At 44.1% G+C, this 25,172-nt stretch overlaps 3 protein-coding genes across 3 annotated transcripts in view; 2 read left to right on the top strand and 1 right to left on the bottom strand.

Moving 5' to 3' along the window:
* Positions 1–4,423: 4,423 nt before the first annotated feature.
* LOC128743938 (ubiquinol-cytochrome-c reductase complex assembly factor 2) lies at positions 4,424–4,963 on the top strand. Its single transcript, XM_053840654.1, has 2 exons — positions 4,424–4,557; positions 4,635–4,963. The coding sequence occupies exon 2, from the start codon at positions 4,652–4,654 to the stop codon at positions 4,961–4,963; it is 312 nt and encodes a 103-aa protein (XP_053696629.1). The 5' UTR covers positions 4,424–4,557; positions 4,635–4,651.
* An 18-nt stretch (positions 4,964–4,981) lies between these two features.
* Positions 4,982–6,084, top strand: LOC128743933 (probable methyltransferase-like protein 15 homolog). The gene has a single exon (XM_053840642.1). It carries the CDS (start codon positions 4,982–4,984, stop codon positions 6,047–6,049), a length of 1,068 nt encoding a protein of 355 aa, XP_053696617.1. The 3' UTR covers positions 6,050–6,084.
* Positions 6,085–21,794: 15,710 nt separating this feature from the next.
* Positions 21,795–25,172, bottom strand: part of LOC128745466 (tyrosine-protein phosphatase 99A-like) — a 199,996-nt gene continuing 196,618 nt past the window's right edge. Inside the window, exons 15-16 of the mRNA XM_053842542.1 lie at positions 24,630–24,898; positions 21,795–24,565 (exon numbers count right to left, since the gene is read on the bottom strand). Coding sequence (XP_053698517.1) covers positions 24,025–24,565; positions 24,630–24,898 — 810 coding nt within the window. The 3' untranslated portion in view covers positions 21,795–24,024. The remainder of the gene's footprint in view (positions 24,566–24,629; positions 24,899–25,172) is intronic.

Genomic DNA, 25,172 nt, shown 5'->3' with positions numbered 1-25,172 from the left:
AGCACTCGTCTCCATTCAACTCGGTCTTGGGCCACTCGTCGCCAATTTCCTAGTCGTCTCAGAAGTCGCAAATCGCTTTCGACCTGGTCGAGCCATTGTGCACGTTGGGCCCCCCTGTTCCTGGTGTTGGTGGGGTTGTTGAAGAGGATTATTTTCGTCGCACTGTCGTCCGGCATCCTTACAACGTGTCCGGCCCACCGTAGCCTGCTAACTTTCGCTAGATGTACGATGGGAGTCTCCCCAAGCAGTGCCTGTAGCTCGTGATTCATACGCCTCCGCCACTCTCCGCTTTCAGTTTGTACTCCGCCAAATATCGTCCGCAGCACTTTCCGCTCAAACACGGCAAGGGCGCGTATGTCCTCCGTAAGCAGCGTCACGGCTTCCATAAAGACGTCCATAAAGAACTACCAACTCCATAAAGAACTACCGGTCTAATAATGGTTTTGTACTTTGTTAGCTTCGTGCGGCGGCGTATGCTTCCTGATCGTAGCGTTTTACGAAGGGCAAAGTAGGCCCGATTTCCCGCTTGGATGCGCCGCTGGATCTTGTTACTAGTGTTGTTGTCCGCGGTCACTAGGGATCTCAAATACACGAACTCCTCTACCACTTCTAGTTCGTCGTCGTCAACGGTTACCGTCCGTGGGAGGCGCGCTTTTGTTTCCTTTGAGCCTCTTCCTTTCATGTATTTGGTCTTCGACGCATTTATTTTTAGCCCAATTCTCCTAGACTCCGTTTTCAGTCTGGCGTAGATTGCCTCCGTCGTCGCAAAGTTCCTGGCAATGATATCGAAGTCATCTGCAAAGCCTAGAAGTTGGCTACTCTTGGTAAAAATCGTGCCTCTCGTTTCGATGCCCGCTCGTCGGATCACCCCCTCAAGAGCGATGTTGAACAGCATGCAGGATAGACCGTCGCGTCTCGAAGGGACTCGAGAGTGCCCCAGAACTGCGTACGAAACACATCACTCGATCCAATGTAGCTCTGATCAGTCGCGTCAGTTTGTCCGGAAAACCGTATTCGTGCATTATATGCCATAGCTTGTCTCGATCGACTGTATCGTATGTTGCTTTGAAATCAATAAAGATGTGATGCGTGGGCACGTTGTACTCCCGACATTTCGCAATATCTGTCGGATAGTAAAAATTTGGCCGTAGTTGCGCGAGCCCCCATGTAACCCGCCTGATAATTCCCTACGAAACCTTGTGCTATCGGTGACAGCCGGCGTAACAGAATCTGGGAGAGCACCTTGTAGGCGGCGTTTACCAGCGTAATACCACGATAGTTGCAGCAGTCTAGCCGATCACCCTTTTTGTAGATGGGACAAACCACTCCTTCCATCCATTCCTCCGGTAGCTTTTCCTCCTCCCAAATCCTCGAAATAACTCAGTGTAGAGCCTTTGCTAGCGTTTTTCCGCCATGTTTATAAAGCTCCGCCGGTAGGCGGTCCTTGCCAGCGGCTTTATTGGTCTTCAGCAGCCTGATTTCTCGTTCGACTTCTTGGAGATCAGGTGCTAGGACATTACTAAGCGTGTAGGGCGCTATAAGCGTGTAGGGCGCTATATCTCTGCATATTAGCGTTGGTAAGAGGAAATGCTTATCAACTTAGGGACTATATTGACTCGTTTCATTATCCCTGATTTCCCTGATCGCGGATAAGTTCAAGTTGTTACGTGGTTTTTGAGCCGTAAATCTCGCATGTGCATAGTATTTTTCGATATAAATTAAATTATGGTTGTATATGAGCACCATTGGCATTATATTAAATTTGTTGAAAAGGTATTTTTTATATCTTAATTTTTGTAGTTACTGGCTTTACAAGAAAATTTTCGAATATCCAGGTTAGTCTCATATGACTGATGCTTACATACTTACATTATCCATCTAGCTCCGCCCATCTACTAACAACAATTCCTTTCCCGAAATACTTGTGAAGATGCAGAGGATTCCCTGGTCTTTAGTAGCAACAAGTATTGGACTAACATACCTTTCCATCCCACCAGGACCCGCATTCGGACGTGGCCGGCGTCGGTATTGATCAGCGTGCAGGGACCTGATAAGGTTACACAATGAAAAATAGCGTACTGTCCCAAGTATGCTTTTTCCAACCATCATTTTGCAATTTTCATCGGTCCTGGTCAATAACGGAGTAGCAGCACACGGGCGGTATCCTATGCTTATGCTTATGCTTATCAGGTGCTAGGACATTACTATCTTCCATGGGCGTTCCTAGATTGATTTCCGTTCCGCCTCCTTCTGCGACTTTGCCATTGAGGTGTTCATCGAAGAACTGCTGTGTGAGTGTTTAAACATTCGCCTTGTTGATTCTATGTTCTGATCGGGTCTGTTTTGATCAGAAATCAAATTCTGCATTTAGATCGACATGTGTTATAGCATACATAGCTTGGTTCTGAACGGAGAGAAATTTCTAAACAGATTCGATCGGTATGTAGAAAAGCTTTGGCTGTTTGTTCGTTCTGACATTCTCTTCATGAAGAATATGATATCGGCTATCTTATGCCTCGAATGAACCGTATCAGTATCCACCAAAGAACAGAGATCGTGGTAAGGCGGTAGTTGTTCTCCGTTCCGTCCGAGATTCCAGAGAGCGAATCTTACAAATCTCTTCTGAATCCCTTCGATACGGTATATGTGCGTTTGATACTGCGGGCGCCAAATAACGCTAGCGAAATCGAGCTTGCTTCTGACGAGGCCTTTGTAGATCGCTAGTACTGCATGAGGGTCATCGAGATCACGACCAAATCTTCGGACAGGTGCGTAAAGTTTTAGACTCTGATTGATGACATTGTCAATGTGCCTATTGAAGGAGAGCGAGCGGTCAAAGGTTACTCCCAGGTCACGGACAAATTCAACTCGCGGAACAACATTGCCTCAGTATGCGTAATCAAAGATCACAGGATTAGCTTTTCTGGTGAAAGTCATAACAGAGCACTTATTCATGTTTGCAGCAGGTTGAGCATGATTCATGTTCCCACGAATGCCGAAATCTTTAACAGCCTCCAAGATACTGCATCAAATGCTTTGCTCATATCTGTATATATGCAATCCACTTGAAATCTTTTTGAAATGCGATCTGTAACTGTAGAGCTGAGTTGAAAGAGATTTGTAGCAACTGATTTTTCTATAGGAATCCATGTTACACAGGAGAAATACGGTTAACTACATTGTCGTAAAGGCGACTGTAAACTAACGACTCGAAAAGTTTCGGAATAGCTGATTGGATAGCAACTCCACGATAATTTTCCACATTGTCTCTAGCCCTTTTCTTATGTATTGGAGTGATGTGCGAATTTTTCCAGATTTCCGGAAAATGGCCAGTCGCTAATGATACATTGAACGGGTGTCGTGGATGCGTATTGTTAGAGGAATACCTGCAATGTGTAATGTGCGTTAATGACATTTTATTTGGGTAGTCGCCGGAAGTCGGTTAACAGTTTCTCGTGTAAATGTGGTGAACAGTCAGTTGTGGAGATAGCGAACGGTAGGACATCACAGTCGAAACCACAACGCACATTGAATGGATTATTGAAGATAGCTAGTTTCAGAGCGACAACTACTTGCTTCTGGTGCTAGTGGATAAATTAATGTACATTACCGCCAGAACCAAAGTATTGTCACTGCAAAACTGGTGTCCTTCTATGATCCACTACTCAGAATTGCTAATAAATTTATCAGAAAATTTAACAAATCAGGCAAAAAGTACAAATCCGGTTTCGTATGTCGGAAAACCGGCCTTTTTGCAGGATTGACCGGCCACCGGCTTTACGAGTGAAAAACCGGTTGTGCCGGCCAAAAACCGGCCACTTGGCAACCCTGAACCTGATGCGATTTCCGATGGGCAGCCTTAAACATTCTCAGTATTTGTTTGTAGTTTGTCACGTTTTCGTTTGAAGGAGCGACCGACGCATTCGTTTCACAGCTGCTCTTTTCTCCTTCATTAAATTTATAAGCGCCGGTGTGAACCATTCTGGATAACTGTGTGAATATTTCCGCCGTTTTGTCATTACCGGAGAATGACGAGAAAATATGTCAAAAACTGTATAATAAAACAGCAGTGCATTATAGTCAATTGAATTCTCGACGACCACCGCATTTCCACCACCAATATTTAAAATGTTCATTGATCGGAGAAAATCGCGCTACATTTTCGGAGGATTTCGAGCAGCTAGAACCAAATCTGCCGCTGTAGGTTGTAGATAATTTGGACACTTCCATTTGATTTTTCTGTATTCTGTCCAAAGCTGCATTCTTGTATACAACTGCATTCTACCAAAAAAGTTTTCGTCAGAGGTGACCGCTAATGTTGCTCTCAGTGATTGAGTGTACACCGTGCTTAATAATTTTTTTTTGTCATCTGTCAGCTGTTAAAAGCAGAGCAGAATCAAACAAAAGCAGCCCCAGTCATACAGCACGCTACAGCACAAAAACTGTAAAATTCGAAGTATTTATTTGCTTATTACATAAATTTTTAAAAGTGAAATAACCCTGTTTACACGCTCGAAATCTTCGTTCATTGTTTGCTCAAGGAAAGCCTAACATTCCGTAAGCATTGAACAAACTTCAAATAATCCGATCTAAATATCTGTTTCTACAATAACGATAATGTTTTCCTAACGCAGCGCCGCTCCGCCGGGCCATGTCCACCCACTACAATCGCTTCCTGAAGCTGCTGGAACGTTGGCCCGTCGATCCGAGCAAAGCCGGCCGTGATTTGGGACAATATTTGCGCGACCAGCTGCAGACCATCCTAGGCAGTTCGAACATTATTGCCGTCAACGAGGAACGCCTGCAGCGGCAGCATCGTGCCCTGGAGAACATCGCAAACGACGTCCACCGGAAGGCACACCCTAGAGTGTACACCTCGACGGCGACCGGTTTGACGGGCGAGCAGTGTCGTGACATTCTTTCATCGGAATTTCTGGAGTACCTGAAAAAAGAAAAGGAGTAATCGACCCGCTCTGGGAGGATGTTTCGTTGTAGGTTAAGTTGCAATTTGGTAAGGGATGGGTTTTGGGGGAAATTTTATTGTACGAAGCCGCTTCAGCATGTTCCGGTGATGGCCCGTGAGACGATTCAATTTTTAAAACCGCAGAATGGCGAACTGTTCATTGATATGACTTTCGGTGCTGGTGGACATACACGAGCAATTTTGGAAGCCGCTCCTGAGGCGAAAGTTGTTGCATTGGATCGTGATCCGGTGGCCTACCGAATGGCGCAAAATCTAGCGGCTGAGCATCCCGGTCAAATTTTTCCTATTTTAGGAAAATTTTCCGAGTTGCCCGGACAGTTAGATGAGTTGGAAATAAAGCAGCGAAGCGTTGATGGAATGATTTTTGATTTTGGTGCTTCTTCGATGCAGTTCGATGAAGGTTCACGAGGGTTTTCAATCAGTAAAAATGGGCCACTGGATATGCGCATGGACAAGGATCGGTATCCGGATGAACCATCAGCAGCGGATGTTCTTGCGGTGATAAATCAGATAGACCTCGCTCGTATTTTAAAGGTATATGGTGAAGAGAAGCATGCAAAGCAAATAGCTAGGGCGATCGTAGAAACTCGGCATGCGGTAAAAAAGATTCAGACCACCAAAGAGCTAGCGGATTTGGTGCAATTGTGCTGTGGTAGCGAAAAGCGTATGGATAAACTGCAGCGGGTGAGCCATCCGGCGACCAAAACATTTCAAGCACTGCGGATTTTTGTGAACAACGAACTGAATGAAATTAATTACGCCATGCTGCTTGCGAAGCACTACCTCAAGATAAACGGTAAAATGATAACGATAACCTTTCACTCACTAGAGGACACCATTGTGAAGCGGCACGTGATGGGAAACATAATGGGCGATATGGCCAATAAGTTACCGTTGCGTTACAATAGCCACACCATCTGCCACGAGCAGGAAGTTATGGAGAGTGTGATGCGGTCGCCTTGGCATCAGCTAACGAAACCGGTAGTGCTTCCTTCGTACGAGGAAGTAGAGGAAAATCCACGGAGTCGGTCGGCCAAGCTAAGGGCTGTTGTGCGGGTTAGTTAGATTGTGACAGACATTAGAGACAATAGAGTATAGGTAGTGACGAAAATGAACTATTCGCAATTCGTTTTGCCGCTTCCGAAAGCCTCTTAAATGATTAATTTGTAATCTTCTTTTCGTGTGATATGTGGTTCCAAACTCGATTCAAAATCAAGCTGTACTACAAAACGAACTATCCGTAGCCGAATTGTAGAACCTTGAATACGAGATTGTAGAGTGACGAACCAATTCCACTGAAAAAGCTTCATGAAAAGCTATTCATTTCTTCTGGCGACGAGCAGTAGTTGGATGTTTGCTTCGGAAATGTCTGGAAAAAGCTCTACTATTGATAATACCGACAAACAGAATGGCCGACCAAGTTTTATCTGCAACATAGATGCTGGAGATGAATTACATCGGTTAAAAACGGAGGGTTAATTCAGGTATTGATTGATTCTGGTAGTATCAAAAATGTTATAGATGCCACGTGGGAGTACATGCAAAAACAAGGAATAAACGCATGCCAAGTAGGACTCTTCGTGGATAGACTAACACATTTGTAGCCATGTTTTATGTCGATACGGATGGAGTTCACAACGTGTACTCGGTAAGGAAACTGCTAAACAAATGCGGGTTTTGTCAATTGGACTTCTCAGTACTAACTCAGCAATCTGCATGATTTGGCCTGTTGAGAAACGTGAATTTCTAAAGCTGAAAAATTTTCAACTTTGGATTTCAGTAGATATAATTATTACACTAGTAGCACAGCACCCTCCCTGCCAGTTGGCTTCGATGTGTGACGTTGGCTCAATAAGCCAGTCGCCGTATGTTAGAATCTCGACTGGGAGATAATCAAACACGAGCGTCTGTTCACCAAGGAGGTGCGGCTCAAACAGTGTCTGTTCTCGATGTTTATTTATTTATTTATTTATTATATATAATTCATCTAACCTTAAAATTGTCTACATGAATAAAATCTTATTCTAAATAAGCTCTACGCAATCTCTGCAAACAAGTGTGACGGTAAACCAAAGTCAAAAAGTTCCTCTACATTAGAAAAGGTCCTGATACATTCAGTTATCGGTTCGCTATATCCGAACGCCGTCCGATGAAACTGCGATTGAACTAGTCCAGTTGATCGCAACGGTCGTTGTGATGCGCGAAAATTAATCATGGAAAGTAAGTTTGGAGAGTCGATTTCGCCATTGATAGTTTTTGCTACGAATATTGCTTGTTGCATCTTGCGTCGGTGTTCAAGGGTGTCCAAGTCGAGTAAACGGCACCTATCTACGTAAGCAGGTAAGATATCCGGATGTTCCCAGGGCAAGTGTCGCAATGCTAGTCGGATAAATCTCCGTTGCACACGTTCAATCCGAAGATTCCATGTTAGCTGTTTAGGAAACCAAACAAGACTACAATTCTCCAGTAGTGGACGTACTAGGGCGCAGTACAATGATTTAAGACAGTGTGGATCCTTAAAGTTCCGACCAATTTTAAAGATGAAGGCTAGCTGTCGAGATGCTTTGGAGATAATCAACTCACGATGTAGATTAAACGTCAGTTTGGTGTCCAGCAAGACGCCGAGGTCACTAACTCGGTCCACTCTGCGTAACTCAACACCATCGATAGTGTAACCAAAGGTGATCGGGTTTTTGATGCGGTGAAAACACATCACTTCACATTTAGCTATGCTTACAATGAGCCAGTTCCGTTTACACCAGTCAGTGAATAAATCAAGCAAATCTTGCAAGCGGCGGCAGTCGTCTATATTTCCTATCGAAGCAAACAATTTCAGGTCATCGGCGTACACTAACTTGCAGCCAACTCCCAGCAGCAATGCAATATCGTTGAAGAATAGCAAGAAAAGTAGAGGTCCCATGTTACTTCCTTGAGGGACTCCAGACTTATTGGTGAACACCGATGAAATACTACTACCCAGTTTCACACGAAGTACCCTACCACTGAGGTATGAGTTCAGCCATTCAACCATCTGTTGGGAGGCACCAAGTCGAGACAGTTTTCGTAATAGTATTGCATGGTCAATTCGATCGAAAGCTGCTTTCAAGTCAGTGTAGATAACATCAACTTGCTTCTTGTCCTCCATATGTGAGATACACATCGATGTAAACTCCAGCAAATTAGTGCAAACAGATCTACCAGGCATGAAACCGTGCACCGTTGAAATATAGTTCTTAGTGCGGGACAGTATTACACCACTCACAATTATCTCAAACAGTTTAGAAGCTGCAGAAAGGCTAGTGATTCCTCGATAATTCCTTACGTTGAGACGGTCGCCGGTTTTAAATACTGGAAACATAAACGATTCCTTCCAAACTTCGGGAAATCTTCCTTGTGCGAATGACTTATTGAATATGAAGCATAAAGGATTGGCCAACACCGCTATCCAACGGCTCAAAACTACAGCTGGAATCCCATCAGGTCCCGCAGAGAACGAACGCTTTAATTTTTTAGTGGCGGTTATGACCATGTAGGTTATAATGCTGAACAAACCCAAATCCACCAAATCGGCTGGAACGTGCGCAGCCGCAATTTCAGCATCACTATTAGTAGCTTTTTCATCAGCACAGACGGAAGCGAAGAATTTCGCAAACAGCTCACAAGAGTCAGAAGTTGAATTGGACTCAACACCATCGTAGCAAACGTTCAAAGGAATCGAAGAGGATTTTCGTTTGGAGTTGACAAAATTCCAAAAGTTTTTCGGTTGCCTCTTAAGATCAGTTTGCAATCGTAGTACATTCGATTTATACAATGAAGCATTCAGGCGGCGATATTTATCACTAGCATGTTTGAAATTGAACTGAGTCAATGGCGTTCTCCGATGGCGACGAGCACGTTGAGCACGGTTACGTTCCCGCTTCAGTTGCCGTAGACGAGGGGTGCACCACGGCGGGGTGGCGGGCTGTTTTACAAATGGGACATTCCTACTCAACCACTGAGAAATGATATTGCAAAACCGTAAAGCCATTTCATTAACATCATCGCAATAGAGTAAGGCACTCCAATCAGTTTGCGCTAAGTATTCGGTCAAATCAGCAAAATTGATTTTTCTGTAATTCAATTTACTCATATCACCACCAACGGTGTCTACAACGGCAGTATTGTTTCGAACAGGCAAAGATAGTACAAGAGGTAGGTGGTGCGGGTCGCCGGGAAGCAGCGGTGTGTCACAGCTATCGACCGTAAGTAAACTATCCGCAGAACAAAACACAAGATCCAACATGCGACCGTTAGGGGCGGCTGATTATTATACTCGTCCTTACGCCAGCAGGGACTCTAAACAGTGCTTTGCACGATGGTCCTCCGGCGAGACAGGGGGTTAGGGGCAGGCCCAACAAGCCGCCCTGGAATACAAAAAGTTACCAGCAACGAAGAAGAAAATAGGGATCGGAACAATCGGCGTCGACCTACGCGACGAAATAAGGACTACAGCTGGAAACTCGGGACATGGAATTGCAAATCGTTCGGCTTCCCGGGTTGCGAAAGGATCTATGATGAACTACATCCCCGAAACTTCGAAGTCGTATCACTGCAGAAACTTTGCTGGACAGGACAGAAGGTATGAAAAAGCGGGCATCGAGCGGTTACTGTCTACCAGAGCTGTGGCACCACCAACGAGCTGGGAACCGGCTTTATAATACTAGGAGAGAGGCGCCAGCGTGTGATTGGTTGGAAACCGCTCAACGCAAGGATGTGCAAGTTGAGGATTAAGGGCCGTTTCTTCAATTACAGTATCATCAATGTGCACTGCCCTCACGAAGGGAGACCCGATGACGAGAAGGAGGCGTTTTACGCGCAGCTGGAGCAGGTATATGATGGCTGTCCGCGACGGGACGTGAAAATCGTCATCGGTGACATGAACGCGCAGGTAGGACGGGAAGCTATATATAGACCGGTAATTGGACCAAACAGCCTGCATACCGCAACGACCGACAACGGCCAACGATGCGTAAATTTTGTAGCTTCCCGCGGTATGGTAGTCCGAAGTACCTTCTTCCCCCGCAAATATATCCACGAGGCCACCTGGAGATCACCAGACTAACGAATAGAAAACCAAATTGACCATATTCTAATCGACGGTAAATTCTTCTCTGATGTTATAAACGTTCGCACCTACCGCAGTGCGAATAAAGTTTCGGACCATTTCCTAGTTGCAGTCTGCATGCGCTCAAAGTTCTCGACGGTGCATAACACGCGTCGAAGTCGTACACCACGACCCAACATCGAGCAGCTACGAGACACCGGAGTTGCCCAGGAATACGCGCGGAAGCTGGAAGCAGTGCTACCAACGGAAGAGCAACTTGCCGCAGCAATTCTTGAAGATGGTTGGACAGGCAATAAGACCGCCATCGGTAGTACTGCTCTAGCGGCACTAGAAACAATGAATCCGAACCGAAAAAACGATTGGTTCGACATCGAATGCGAGCAATTAGTGCAGGAAAAGAATGTAGCACGAGCGAGAATGCTGCAACACCGTACGAGGGCGAATGTGGAGCGATATAAACAAGCACGGAACAGGCAAAACTCGGTATTCCGGAGGAAAAAGCGCCAATGGGAAGAACGAGATCGCGAGGCGATGGAAGAACTGTACCGTGCTAACGATAAACGGAAGTTCTACGAGAAGTTAAACCGTTCGCGTAAAGGCTATGTGCCGGGACTCAGACGGTAATCTTCTCTCGAACGAACGTGACGTGATCGAGAGGTGGAAGCAGTATTATGACGAGCACTTTAACAGCGATGTAGCTGAACATGAAGGTTACGATATGGCAATAGATCTTGGAGCGCGTGCAAAAGACGACAGAATACCAGTCCCCGACATCCAGGAGGTACCAGAAGAGATCGGTCGGCTGAAGAACAATAAAGCGGCTGGGCTGATTAGCTACCCGGCGAGCTGCTAAAATACGGTGGTGACGCACTGGCTAGAGCGCTTCACTGGGTCATTGTCAAGATTTGGGAGGAGGAGCTACTACCGGAGGAGTGGACGGAAGCCATCGTGTGTCCGATCTATAAAAAGGGCGACAGATTGGATTGTTGTAATTACCGCGCAATCACACTGTTGAACGCCACCTACAAGGTACTCTCCTCATTTTTATGTCGTCGATTATCACCATTTGCAAACGAGTTCGTGGGACAATATCAAGCGGGATTCATGGGTGCCCGTGTCACCATGGACCAGATTTTCGCGCTTCGGCAAGTGTTGCAGAAATGTCGCGAATACAGCTATGGCAAATTATGCACTATAACAGATTTCCGTATAAACTAACGCGATTGGTCAAGGCGACGATAGATCGAGTAATGTGTGTTGTTCGAGTATCAGGGGCAGTCTCGAGTCCCTTTGAATCTCGAAGAGGGTTACGGCAAGGTGATGGGCTTTCATGTTTGCTGTTCAACAACGCTTTGGAGGGTGTGATTAGAAGAGCGGGTATAGACACGAGTGGCACGATATTCACGAAGTCCGTCCAGCTTCTTGGTTTCGCAGACGACGTTGACATCATTACACGTAGGTACCTTTGAGAGGATGGCGGAAACGTACATCGGACTGAAAGCTGAAGCCAAACGGATTGGACTTGTCATTAATGCATCGAAAACAAAATACATGAAAGGAAGAGGTTCTAGAGAAGTGAATGCTGATCTCCCTCCCCGGATTCATTTAGACGGTGATGAAATCGAGGTGGTAGAAGAGTTCGCGTATCTGGGCTTACTGGTTACCACAGACAACGACAACAGCAGAGAAATACAAAGACGCATTATGGCAGGAAATCGTGCCTACTTGAGACTCCGAAAGACGCTGCGATGGAACAAAATTCGCCACCTCACGAAGTTAACAATCTACAAGACGCTGATTAGACCGCTAGTCCTTTACGGCCATGAAACATGGTCTATGCTCGTGGAGGACCGACGCGCTCTTAGTGTTTTCGAACGGAAGGCGTGGCGCACCATCTACGGCGGAGTGCAGATGGAAGACGGAACGTGGAGGAGGCGAACGAACCATGAATTGTATGAGCTGCTTAGGGAACCATCCATCGCTCACACCGCAAAAATCGGTCGCCTGCGATGGGCTGGGCACGTCGTGACGATGTCGGACGACAACCCGGTTAAAAAAGTTCTCAATAACGATCCGACTGGAACGAGACGGCGGGGCGCGCAGCGAGCAAGATGGATCGATCAAGTGAAAGGCGACCTGCGGACTCTACGCAGACTACGTGGCTGGCGAATTGCGGCCATGGACCGAGTGGAATGCAGACGACTTCTTCGTACAGCAGAGGAAACCACGGCCTGGAGCTGATTAAGTAAGTAGTAATGTCACTTTCCGTACAAAATAAGCCAATTTCTATACACAACTTTTGATCCAAATATCCGAATAATATCGAGGATTAGATTAGATTAGATCTTGAGCCTTTTCCTTTGTAACCAAAATTGATCAAATCGGTCCAACCGTTGCACAGTGGTTTAAAATGCGAAAAACGCGAACCTCAGCATTTTCAAAGGGAAAACGTGATAAAAAGCTACACTCTTATTAGCAAAGTTGTATATCATTAAAGCCAACTTTTGACAGGATTAAATTTTTGATTAATCCACCCTAAAGGGAGATAAAAAATTTATTTTTTTAATTATTCGAAAAAACAAAATCTGTTCTTCAGCAAACTTGTAGAAAATAAAATTTAGAGACATTTTGTCGAAGATACTTTGGCTCTATCTCTTTAAACAAACGGTCTACAGCATGTTTTATATGATCAACACCTTAAAACTAAAAAAATACACTTTACTCTTTTTGATGATATTTTGAAGGCCCACTATGTTCTATAAAGTTGCTTATATTTTAAAAACACACCATTTTGCTAAAAGTGTCATAATAATATCTTGAAGTTTTATGCAGGTTTTATGACTTTTTTGATGAAAAATAGTGCTTTTTCATTCCACAATATCTCGGAAAGTGGTCAATAGTGGTAGAAAAGATGACAAACATATGAAAGGGTAACATTTTGCCTTCCACATCCTGGTTAATTCATTAGTATCCCTTGGTTTCTTCGAGGCAAAATCGTCTCTCGAAAATTGTCATTTTCAACATCTTATCGATATTTTTTTATCATGGCATTGCAAGACTGCTCGGTGTATTCACATACTAGTTGCGATAGCTCTTTGTTGAGTGAACTCTAGTGAGAGTAGATGAAAAAGAGACCTAACAACAGTTCTAGGTCTCTTTTTCATCATGAATATTCAAATATATTACAAAAGTGTGTGCACACAAGAGTGAATTGGTTGCATATTTCTCTTTCTTGCACAGGAGCAATAAAATAGAAAATCTGCCGTTTTTATTACTTGTTCGCGCCAGATCTTTTATAGCTCTCCTTCTAGTATAACTCCAGTTTAATTATTTAGTGTGAAATAAGAAAAGAGTTAGTAGCATTCCGGCATTTCTATGTTAATAATGTTCTATGTGTTATATGTACTGGAATAAAAACAAGACGTACTGTAAAAAAGTAAGCAAGCAAAACAGAAAAATGTCTATTTTACTGCTCCTGTGCAAGGAAGAGTAATATGCAACCAATTTACTCTTGTGTGCACACACTTTTGTAATATATTTGAATATTCATGATGAAAAAGAGACCTAGAACTGTTGTTAGCTCTCTTTTTCATCTACTCTCACTAGAGTTCACTCAAAAAAGAGCTATCACAACTAGTATGTGAATACACCGAGCAGTCTTGCAATGCCATGATAAAAAAATATCGATAAGATGTTGAAAATGACAATTTTCGAGAGACGATTTTGCCTCGAAGAAACCAAGGGATACTAATGAATTAACCAGGATGTGGAAGGCAAAATGTTACCCTTTCATATGTTTGTCATCTTTTCTACCACTATTGACCACTTTCCGAGATATTGTGGAATGAAAAAGCACTATTTTTCATCAAAAAAGTCATAAAACCTGCATAAAACTTCAGGATATTATTATGACACTTTCAGCAAAATGGTGTGTTTTTAAAATATAAGCAACTTTATAGAACATAGTGGGCCTTCAAAATATCATCAAAAAGAGTAAAGTGTATTTTTTTAGTTTTAAGGTGTTAATCATACAAAACATGCTGTAGACCGTTTGTTTAAAGAGATAGAGCCAAAGTATCTTCGACAAAATTTCTCTAAATTTTATTTTCTACAAGTTTGCTGAAGAACATATTTTGTTTTTTCGAATAATTAAAAAAATAAATTTTTTATCTCCCTTTAGGGTGGATTAATCAAAAATTTATTCCTGTCAAAAGTTGGCTTTAATGATATACAACAACTTTGCTAATAAGAGTGTAGCTTTTTATCACGTTTTCCCTTTGAAAATGCTGAGGTTCGCGTTTTACGCATTTTAAACCACTGTGCGTTGTTGAGAAACGTGATCTGGTTTAATGCAGGTCAGTCGCACATTCATGAAATTCGAAATTTCGAAGCTCTAGTAAATTTGTACCCAGCATATTGGTTGCACGCGAGTAAAAATAACGTGTCTTTTTGATTCGGGTATACGCGAAGACCTTGAATAAAAAGGTGCCAGACACTTGAAGTAAATGTTATCCTGCGATGCCATAAGTTTTTCGGTATGTTTTCTTGCCATGCCAAAAATTCCTGACTTTAAATTAAATTCCGTGCCATTCCCTGACTTTTTCAGGTTGAAATGATTTGCCCCGACATTTCCAAGTTTTCCCAGATTTTCCAGGTAATCGACACCCTGGTTTTTGCTACATTGACTGTGAGACCTGCTGCTTGAGAGCTCTCGGAGTGGTCATTTAACTTGCTCTGCATATAGGTTCAGCATTGGGGGAGCAAGAAAATGTCGTCGGCCAGGTCGAAACCATTTAGCTGCTCCATCGTTAGAGGATTCTAAGGCAATCCTCGATTTGTCTACCGTCAATTACCCCCATTTACCACTAGTGTATCTCATCTATAACGATGAGAAACAACAGCGGTGATAGCCCTGTCTCACACCAGCAATAACTCTTATAGGGTCAGGCAATACGACATTGTGCAACACCATGCACGACAACGCCTTGTACTGAGCTCAATGAGATGAACTAGCTTATCTGGAACTCCTCTACGCCCAAATCGCCCTAGGTGTTTTCGAGGTTGAGACGGTGGAACGCCTTTTCGAAGTCAATACCAGCAGAAGAGAGTCTTGGAATTCATTGATCTGTTCCAATATAATGCGGAGCGTTGTGATATGGTCTACACATGATCTGCCAGCACGGAATCCAGCTTGCTGCCACCGGAGGGTAGCGTCGATCTTCTGGATCCGGTTGAGGATTACCTAACAGACTACTTTGAGAGTAATACAGAGCAACGTGATGCCACACGCCAGTTACCGCATTCAGTTAGGCCTCCTTTCTTAGGGACTTTGACCAATATGCCCTGCATCCAGTCCACCGGAAAATTTGCGGTTTCCCATATATTGCTGAAAAGTTGATGCATCATCTGGGCTGACAAAGATGGGTTAGCTTTGAGCATTTCGACTGAAATACAGTCTATCCCTGGCGATCTATTGGATTTCATACTCTTGATGGCTGCTACAATTTCATCCAGCGATGGCGCCTCCGAGTTGACACGATTAATTCGACGAACTGTAAGCGTCATACGTTGCTGGTTTTGTTGGTCTCTGACATTTCAAACTCGGAAGAGTTGTTCAAAATGTTCAGTCCATCGCTTAAGCTGTTCTGTACGGTCAGTCAGTAGCTGACCAGCCCTGCCCTTTAGCGGCATTTTTGCATACATCATCGATTTTCCTCCAATTTTTATCTGAAATCCACTTCCTGCGCTCGCTGCGCACTTTGCCGAGTCGGGTTTTCACTGGTCGTAATGGAGGCGTTATTAATGCTGGTCCATTGTTCTTTGACGGTTCCACCAGGTGGCCGGGATTGAAGTTGTTCAAAAAGGCCTTTTTCACCTCAGGTTTCTCCAATCGGCGAACGTCCTAACGGCACCCAACTTTCTCCTCCCGTCGTTGGACACGTGCAACGCGCAAACGTAGCTCAGCAGTAACAAGGTGATGGTTGGATGCAATATCAGCGCTGCAGCGTTGGTTGTGTACACCAAGAAGACCCGTTCGCCATTTTCGGCTGATGCAGGAACCCACGTGACTTTTTGTTGCGTTTATAACTAAGTAGAGCGTGAGATATGAAAAATGAAAAACAAAAATAGGACTTTTTCTTACCTGACGCTCCTGTAGATATTTTTTTAAAATTTTTTCCACGAAAAACTAGTCATTTGCCTGATTTAATCGTTTTTACGATGTTGCCCGTTAGAGAGTTAACAAAACACGCGGTTTGTTGCGTCACTAAATAAAGCATATTTTATCCGAAATAAAGCAAATTATTTTTCGAGAACTGTGATTCGGATGTTCGGATCAATGACTATACCACGCTGCAATCATTTTGCGATAATTTCACATGAAATTTTACATTCAGTTTATCTTATTTCGTCACATATTTAATCGGTTTTGTTTTCGGTTTTACCCCGCACGCACTCCCATTGATTGCGCATTGGCCACCGTTCTTTTTTTTTGACGACATTCGTCGTCACGTTCAAATCGCTTGGTTGTTGTTGGCAGCAAGATTGCCCGGAACTGCTCGAGAGAGGTTATCTTTCCTGTTTGTTAGGTACAACCCTTTAATTGTTGCTTCTTCTTCTTCTACTGACTGGCTATTTTTCGAAGCAGCGGAGCAGCGACTGCACGAATGTGGCTGAAAAAATCAGCTAAACGAAACGTTCGATGATGTTTAATATTTTAATATCCATCAATAACAGAGCCACCGATCCGCTTGCTTTTATGATGTTCCGGTTGTTGTTTTGTTTCGGGTGTGTTATGTTGTGTATATTTTGTGTGCTAGAAGTCTGCTGTTTTGTGTGTTGGCATTTGGTTAATTAAAAAGTTCATCAGTTCAAAATTACGAGCGATTTTTGTGTGTGTTTTTGTTTACTTGTCTATCTCAGTCAGAGAAAATCGTTCATTTCTTTTTTTGTTTGTTTGTTTGTTTGTTTGTTCCAAACTTGCAGATAAACCGAAAAGCTAATAAAAATGTACTTAAACTATAGTCGTAGCGGTTTAGAGTTAGATTAAATAATAATAATTATAATAGTAATAATAAAACATGAGAATATCTCATAAGATTTATAAAATCTCTTGTGTTTGTGTGTGTATTTTGTTTGTTTTGCTTCTATCTGTTGTTTTCTTGTAACGCTATATTAAATCTACTAGTAGTAAGAGTGGATACATTTTAACTAGCGATTTTTTCCATTTTTTGTGTTTTTTTGTATAATATTGGTTTAATAACTTTTTTTTATCCTGTCGCTCGAAGTTACAATGAATTCAACTAGTTCGAGGTCTATTTACCTATCGGCGCTCGGTTTTTATTTCTTACTTTCGAAGATTTGTTTTAGCTTGTATCTACGCTTAGTTTTAAATGTTTGTTTTATTGTTCCTATAGGTTCATCTACGGTAGCTTTTAAGGAACAGTGAATTTACACGTTAATGAGTCTGTTTAGATTTGCGTGTATGAGTTTGTCTGTGCGGCGGATGTGGTAATGCGTTCTAAGGTTTAGTACGGGTTTGCTGTATTATTACAGTTAAAATGTGCTGTTCGCAGCTATATTTTTTCTCCAAACGAGAGGAAGTAATCTTGTTGGCAACATGTGTGTGTCGAACTGTGCCTGGGTTTGCTGAGCTCAAACGATCGAATGGCCTTTCTATGAGAGGGGAAAAGGGTGAAACAAAGTAGTTTTTTTTCGACTAACCAATTTGTAATGTTTACTGTTGCTGTATCAAATTTTGTTCTTTATTAGGGGACCACTTCTAATCCTGCAGAACCAGTGATACGCATTGTCCATTCGCTAATCTACCCCCACTTATTGAAAGTTTCGTAGCATAGTTTCAACCAAATCTGATTAGATACTCAACTATTCTAGTATTCTGATAGCAGCAGAGGAACTGAAGTAAAACTCAGCTGATGCAATTGAGATTTGCACACAACACTTCTCTTCAACTAAGTCAACGATCACCGTTCAGAGCTCGTCGGACGCCGATCGCATATCGAGGTTTCTACACCTTCACCCGCGCTAACGGTTTGGTCTTTAGATCGGCTTCCATCTCGGTGGTCGTCAGATATTGTAGATAAATGATCCGTTGTTGGCGACGATCTCTGGTAAACGCATTCTTCGTGTCGATGTGTTAAGACTTTCTTTCTAGACCTTCGGATTCCACCATCTTGATACACGATTAGTTGTCCTCGTAAATGACGGTTGGGTAGACGGGTTTCTCATTGATGTCCTTCAGAGGTTTGCGCATCCCTAGCAGCTCATGGCATCCTGGAGCCAGTGCCACGAACGCGGCTTTTGTCGAAGAAAGGGCAAAGGACGTACATATTACCCAGGAAACTTCGGTACAACTCGCTGGTAGCCAAGCCAGTTCTTTCTTCTCCTTGCTTTTTTGACATAGGCAGGATCGATTGGAATATTGGACGGCTTGGCATTATCATCTCTGAACTGCTCTACGATCTTGTCGATGTATTCAGGTTGACTCTAGAGGTAGTATCCGTCTCGCTTTTCAATCCCAATCCCGAGGAACAGTCGCAACTCTCCCAGGCTTGAGAATTTGTACAACTTCGCCAGCGTCTTCGGGATCGGATTCTTGTGTGAGGCAGCATACGAGTGTGTCGTTCACGTAGATAATTATGTGTCCGCGCTTAGCATTCTGCGTCCTCACGTCCTTCTCATAACCTATCCGAGTCGGCAGGCTTGAATTCCATTTGCTTGAATGTTTTGTGAATTTTTCGTTCCAGCCGGTGCCGATTATTTTTGTCGACAAATCCGATGTTGTCATCTATTTTGAACGTAGATGGTGGTCGTATGTGTATCTCTTCCTCTAGCTCGGTGCACAAGTATGCGGTTTTTATGTCCTGTGCTGCACCAGCATGTTGTCCCGGTCGGCAATGTTCAGGATTGTCGAAGCGTAGATTGACGGGCAACGGGAGCGGCGAGCCCGTTCCGTATTGCTGCGTAAAGCCTGGTACGTCTAACCTGGTTTTGTACTGCACCGTTTGGCCGTTTCAGTCTTGCTTCTTCATAAAGCTCCATTTGCATCCTACGGTCTTTCTTCCAGATGGTAGAGACACGTTCGGTTGTCCCGTAGCGACTGCAGCACTTGACTCGAATGCTCGGCATCGTCGAATATGCTATCGTCGCTCTCATCGCCGCTATTCTCTTTCTGGCCGTCGTCATCGTTTTCATCATCGGGCGTCTCTGCTGCGGTTGGTTGTACCTAGTTTGGGGTAGAATTCAATCGTGTTTTCCTCTTGAACGCTTTTGGTAGGCTCAGCGTGGTCGCCTTCAACAAACGTGCCATCCCTGTTGATGTAGACCTTCCGGGTGGTTTTGCCAGGAAAATCTAACGAACGTCATCGTCCGGGATGTAAGACTTAGCTTCTTGCTCTACTGCTTCAGGGTGTGTACCCAATTTCGACAGGTTTGTGGCCATTCCACAGTTCGCATGGCTTGACTGGCACGGATCTTAGTGGTGATATGATTTGAAGATATACAGCTGTGTTAGCACTGGTCCTATCCACCGGTTCATATTGACCAGATACCGATCTGCTACCCCGTTTTACTGCGGACGGTAGGCCACCGGGTATTGCGCTTTGAAGCCCTCTCGCTGATGTACACTCCTACTTGATCGGAGCGTACTCTTTTTGGTTTACGACCGAACCGGGTTGGTCGCTGCTTTCGACTTCTCTCTTAACCGGAACAGCGTGCTTACTTATTTAAGTGGCTTGTAAGACAAATCGTTGAACAAAGTTTTTCCAATAAACTCGGTTGCTGACTACCGCTCTCCAATTTCTCGGACATCGAGTACTCTTCGCCAAATCTCGTTCCATCTGGTCTAACCATCTTGCTCGCTGCGCTCCTGGTCGTATTATTCCTACCGGATTTGAGGCAAACACCATCTTTCCAGGGCAGGGGTTATCCGGCATTCTTGCAACATGCCCTGCCCATTATATCCGTCCAGTTTTAGCCACCATTTAAATGCTGGGTTCGCCATAGAGTTGTGCGAGTTCATGATTTATCCTCCGTGTCCATACTCCGTTCTCCTGTACGCCACCGAAGATCGTTCTTAACACTCGTCGTTCAAAGACTCCGAGCACTCGCTGATTCTCCTCGAGTATTGTCCATGTTTCATGCCCGTAGAGAACAACCGGTCTAATAAGCGTCTTGTACAAGACGGGTGCACCTTGTACGAGAACTTAGTCTGCTCGACCGCAATTGCTTGTGAAGCCCATAGTAAGCACGACTTCCGCTGATAATACACCTTCGAATCTCACGGCTGGTATCATTGTCCGCCGTTGCCAGTGAATCAAAGTAGACAAATTCGTCGACTATATATGTACTTTCTTTTAGACAGCGTGTAGTACCTCGAATAGTTATCGATAATCGTCATTAAGTACCGGAATCCGGTTACGGGTGCTACCTCCACCGGATCGTACGCGTCCGTATGCGCCAGGTCCAATGGCGTTTTGGTGCTCGATTTCGATTTCTTGGGATAAGCTGTACGAGAGCTTTTACCTTTGCAGCAACACTCTCGGGTTGCCTTTACTACTCACTCGTGAATTTCTAATCCGATGAGGCACTCGTCTCTCTCCATTCGGGAAATCACGTTCAGGTCATTTCTGGTGCCACCCATTCTTGCAGCGCTTAGCTTCCGCTGGCCAGCAGGCTGACCTCCCTTGACTGCTTCAGGTAGTAGAGGCCGTGTTTTTGAGCGTTGCTATGGCCGCCGTTTGGGTGCCATTGCAACAGATCACCCGGAACAGACAAAAGGTCCATCGCCGGCGTGGATGTACAGAGCGCTTTGCTCACGGTCATCTCGGGTTGCTTACCCTGGTCGATGTAGCATTGGACCACGCTGTGGCTTTCTCCTTCGACGACAGCTCGCTTCTTATCGGCAAGTGTGATATGTTTCACCTCGCCTTTCGTGGTGCTCCGAGCAAAATTTTATGCTTGAAACGGTGTGGCTACTCGCTCATGAGTCACCGATCCACTGACTTGTCTGCGCCTGCGGTCCTCGTGCCGGTTGGCCAGAAATGCAAACGAAACGGAATTGTAATTTATCACTTTCTTGGACGCTGATGGCTTTCCCGGTGTCCGGGAGAAATGGCCGGCAATCCCTCTGCAGGTGAACCACTTTCTTGCGATAGTGGCCGGCCAGCGATTTCTTTCTAACCTGTTCGATTTTCATCGCCGCACCGAATCCGTCCCGGAGCCCTATCGTTTCGCGGTTTCATTTAGAAGTTTTTGCTTGACAAGGTCCAGGGTCAGGTTCCCATCCGACCGCGTCTCCAAAGCGGTGGTGAGGGTGTCGTACAAACTTGGAGGATTCCTCTAGAGATCCTCTTCTGTTGGGTACTGGGTTGAGGTTGGGACTGTTCGGTTCTCCCATTGTTTCAGCTCGCTCTTTAGCACACAGTCAGAGCTTCGGCAGAGTGAATCTGGACCCGTGAATGGAGAGTTAGAGCCACATTCTCGTCTGTCGACTCACAACGAATTGGCGTGTTGAGGATAGACGAGGAACAGGACTGAACTTCTGCTAGCGCATCATTTAGGTACAGTTCCTCCCCTATTGTCATCTCCGCCCACTTTGTTACTTTGTTTCCCAGCAGAGAGAGGCTGCTCAGTGAGAAATGGTTCACTGCAACAGTGGCCGGCTTAATGTAGCAAAGATAAATTACTTTGGAGGGCGCCCTGGTGCTCTGCAGGCTCCGTTGCGGCTGAGTATTTATAGAACCCCCTTCACCACTCATTCCTCGGCACGGGTCGCGTCACACCTTGCATTAGGGGTTTATCCATTCAGGTCTTTAGGTAATAGCCATGGATGCGCTGTTGAAACCATCCTCCTTTTGAGGGCTCTGGACCCTCTGCTCTGGTTCTCATTAGCTTCAGGTTCGTTCAAACATGCCTCTACAGAGATCCGTCATTTGCAGACGGAGTCCTCAAGATAATCGCGATCATGAGATTTTCCTCCAGTTTTTGTGTGGCTTTCACAAGGCCGCTGAACAGTTCCTCCATGGCGAAACAGCTCCAATAAGGAGACCTTTGACGTGAGGCTCACCCTCTGATGGTGGTTCTGGAGCGCTTTCCAGTTTCACGTAACGCAACAAGTCCTCCTGCAACATGAGGAGTGCCACCTTGGAATTCAGCTTCTGTAGATGGAGTCGGGTTCCGTTAATTTTTCAGAAAACCGTCCGTGCTTGCCCGTAACCTATTGTTATAGCAGCCAGCGCAGTGGAACTGAAATTAAACTCAAGTGATTTGAACGGTTAACTTCTGAAAACTACAGAACCAACATACGCAAATTGCTATGGTTGGATTCGATCGATTTGGTTGTTTGTTGCTTCGTTGCGATGCAATTAGGATTGGCACAGAATACAAATTCTTAGTTTACACTCAAGAATAAGACCGACAACTGTTAACAGGACTCACAAGCTTTTACTTTGCTGGTTTTATTACCTAGTTACGAGTTCTACTGGCAAGAAGCGCTGCTCACATCTGGTAGTTTACAGTGTTGTTCTGGAAGACACTGTCTGATAAAAAAAGCGAGCAATTAGTCTCACTCCTTAGTGAACTGGCTAGGTGCGGTGTGCATTCAAACGATTTATACGCTACTTTGGCACGGGTGAGCTGAACCAGAAGAGTTCGCTCTTATGACTGCTACGTGCTACTGAACGACAAAGTTGAGTTGAGTTGAGTACACCAAAACACTTTCGTTGTTTCTATTGTGCCATTATGTTCTGTTTGATTCGTAACTAAAATTGAATTTTTGAAAATAAAGCATAATAAAAGTAGAATATAAAGTTATCAACAATTTGTGGCACTATTAAGAACATAAAATATGCCTCTAGAGGGGTCTAGAAAGCCTAAACTACTTTATTCCACCCTGTTTCTCGATGTTAATATCATGTTAATATATGTATTAGCCATAAATTAATTTGAAAACCTTCAATTCGAGATTTGTTTCAGCAATCTTTTCGTAGCCGATCGCCCTTGTTCGACACCTCGGGATTCAAAGCAGCGGTTGACCGGCAATTGTGTCAATTAATCATCACTCATCGTTTTTTTTTTGGTTTGTTTTTCCTCTTTTTTTTCTCTTTCTCCATTAGTTTCTTGCAAACAAGACCTTTCGCCTGTTGTGTCCAGATAATTGTTTGTATTGGTGTAATTTTTTTTTCATAGAAATCAAAACTTATGAAAAACCAGTCTTTTTTGTGTCATTTTCGCACATCAAAAGCGAGCACCCCCTTCTCTTTTCCTCTCTATTTTGGATCGTAACGCCTAGACAGTCAATCTGATTGGGGTATCGATTCAATGAAAGTGGAGAATAAGCCAATACTGAGCTCGGAGGCGAAAGCTAATCTTATACACCTTCAACAAACATATACACTGGATCAACTTCATATTTTTAAACATTGATGGGATTCGCAAAAAATCGACTAGAATTTGGAACTTTCAATTGTCAAGCCTTTGTCATACGGAAGTCGTTTAATACAAGTCAAAGTAAAAAATGTTTTTTTTGTACAATTTTAACACAGCTAAGCGTAAACATTCTCCAGATTCTCAAATAAAATTAAAATCTAAGGAGAAAAATAGTGATAGAAAAGCCAGTTTGCTGCCGAAACTATGAGCTGCATCTATGTATCCCCTTACTCGCTAGATCGTTAATTGGTTCATAAATACTATCTTCTTTTTCCTAACTCAATTTGTTCTTTTGTTTTCTGTGTCATAATAATATTAGTAGTTACTGTAGATCGTAAAAACTTGACTGCCAAACAGCACTGGTATAGAAACTAAACAGACATGACTAAAATCGCGCTTTCTGGTTAACCTAATTAGTAGTTTTTTGTTTTGTTTTGCGTTTTTCCTTCTAGAACCTTTCCACCCCCAACCCAACTGCTTCGGTTGAAACTTACGACTGATTGTGATCCAGGTTCAGGTGATTGCTGGTGGCAACCACCACCGACAGTTCGTCGTTGTCCTCCCCGTTCATTTTGACGATTACCGTACCGCCGTTCTGAATCGTGGTAGTGGCGCCGGTCCCGGTGGTTCCGGTCATCTGCCCACCACTCGTCCCATTGCCTGTTTGTGGTGCCCCCGCATCGCCGGAACCCGGACCGCCACCACCACCACCAGTGATGCCGACGTTGTTGAGTTGCGCATTAATACTACCGTTACTACAAATCTTACTGTATAAATCGGGCGTTGCCGTCATAATGGCCGCGTCATCGAACTCGGTCCGCAGTTCAGTGCATTTGAGCAACCCCAGCTCCTTGGGCATGTACGACAGTATCCGATAGATTTGTCGGATGTCTTCGTACGAGCTCCAGATGCCGGGTCGTTTGTTGTGGTAAAGCTTTGCGTACGTGTAAACGTTCGCAGTCTGATCGTACTCCAACTGCATCGCCAAGGAGCTGATACAGCAGAACTGACAAGCCTGGAAACCACCGTATCTGAAATAGTCAAAACAAGGTTTAAATCTAAAACTTGAAACTGCCACTGTTGTAGTGAGCTTACCGATCGACAATCACAATTGGCCCATTTCGATACTGTGCGCAGCGTTCGTGTATTCGCACGACAAAATCGTAGATCGAGCGGGGATTACCAATGTCGGGCCACATTGGATTCTCAAACATTCGCACGTTCAACTCGTAGTCGTCCTGGATCGACTGGATCACAAAGTTTCTCACGATGTAACCGTTTTCCGATGCTTCGGAAACCATTCGGATCCGGTAGTAATCACTCTCCAGTGGTTCCGACTCGTTTGGCCAAAACTGCAGGAAAGACTGTCGAAAAATGCAACTCCATTATCACTCTCAAGTTATCGTACGCAGTAGATAAAAGCAATGAAAACAAACAAGACAACTAATGATTTTATTTGAAACACGACAGACTGCAGGGGACAGATATATAGCAAGAATGTTGTTTGAGCTGGCTTGTCGCTCATCCAGGCTACTTTTAGCGGTTTTAGCACTGGTGTGTCTACTTGAATATCTTTACTTTGTATCATGCTTCTTTCCACTGTGCATCAAAAAAATTGCATATGATACTCATCGACAA

The sequence above is a fragment of the Sabethes cyaneus genome, chromosome 1, assembly GCF_943734655.1.
Source record: "Sabethes cyaneus chromosome 1, idSabCyanKW18_F2, whole genome shotgun sequence".
Classification (NCBI taxonomy): domain Eukaryota; kingdom Metazoa; phylum Arthropoda; class Insecta; order Diptera; family Culicidae; genus Sabethes; species Sabethes cyaneus.
The sequence above is the reverse complement of the archived record's forward strand: the minus strand, read 5'-3'. Positions and strand labels throughout refer to the sequence as shown.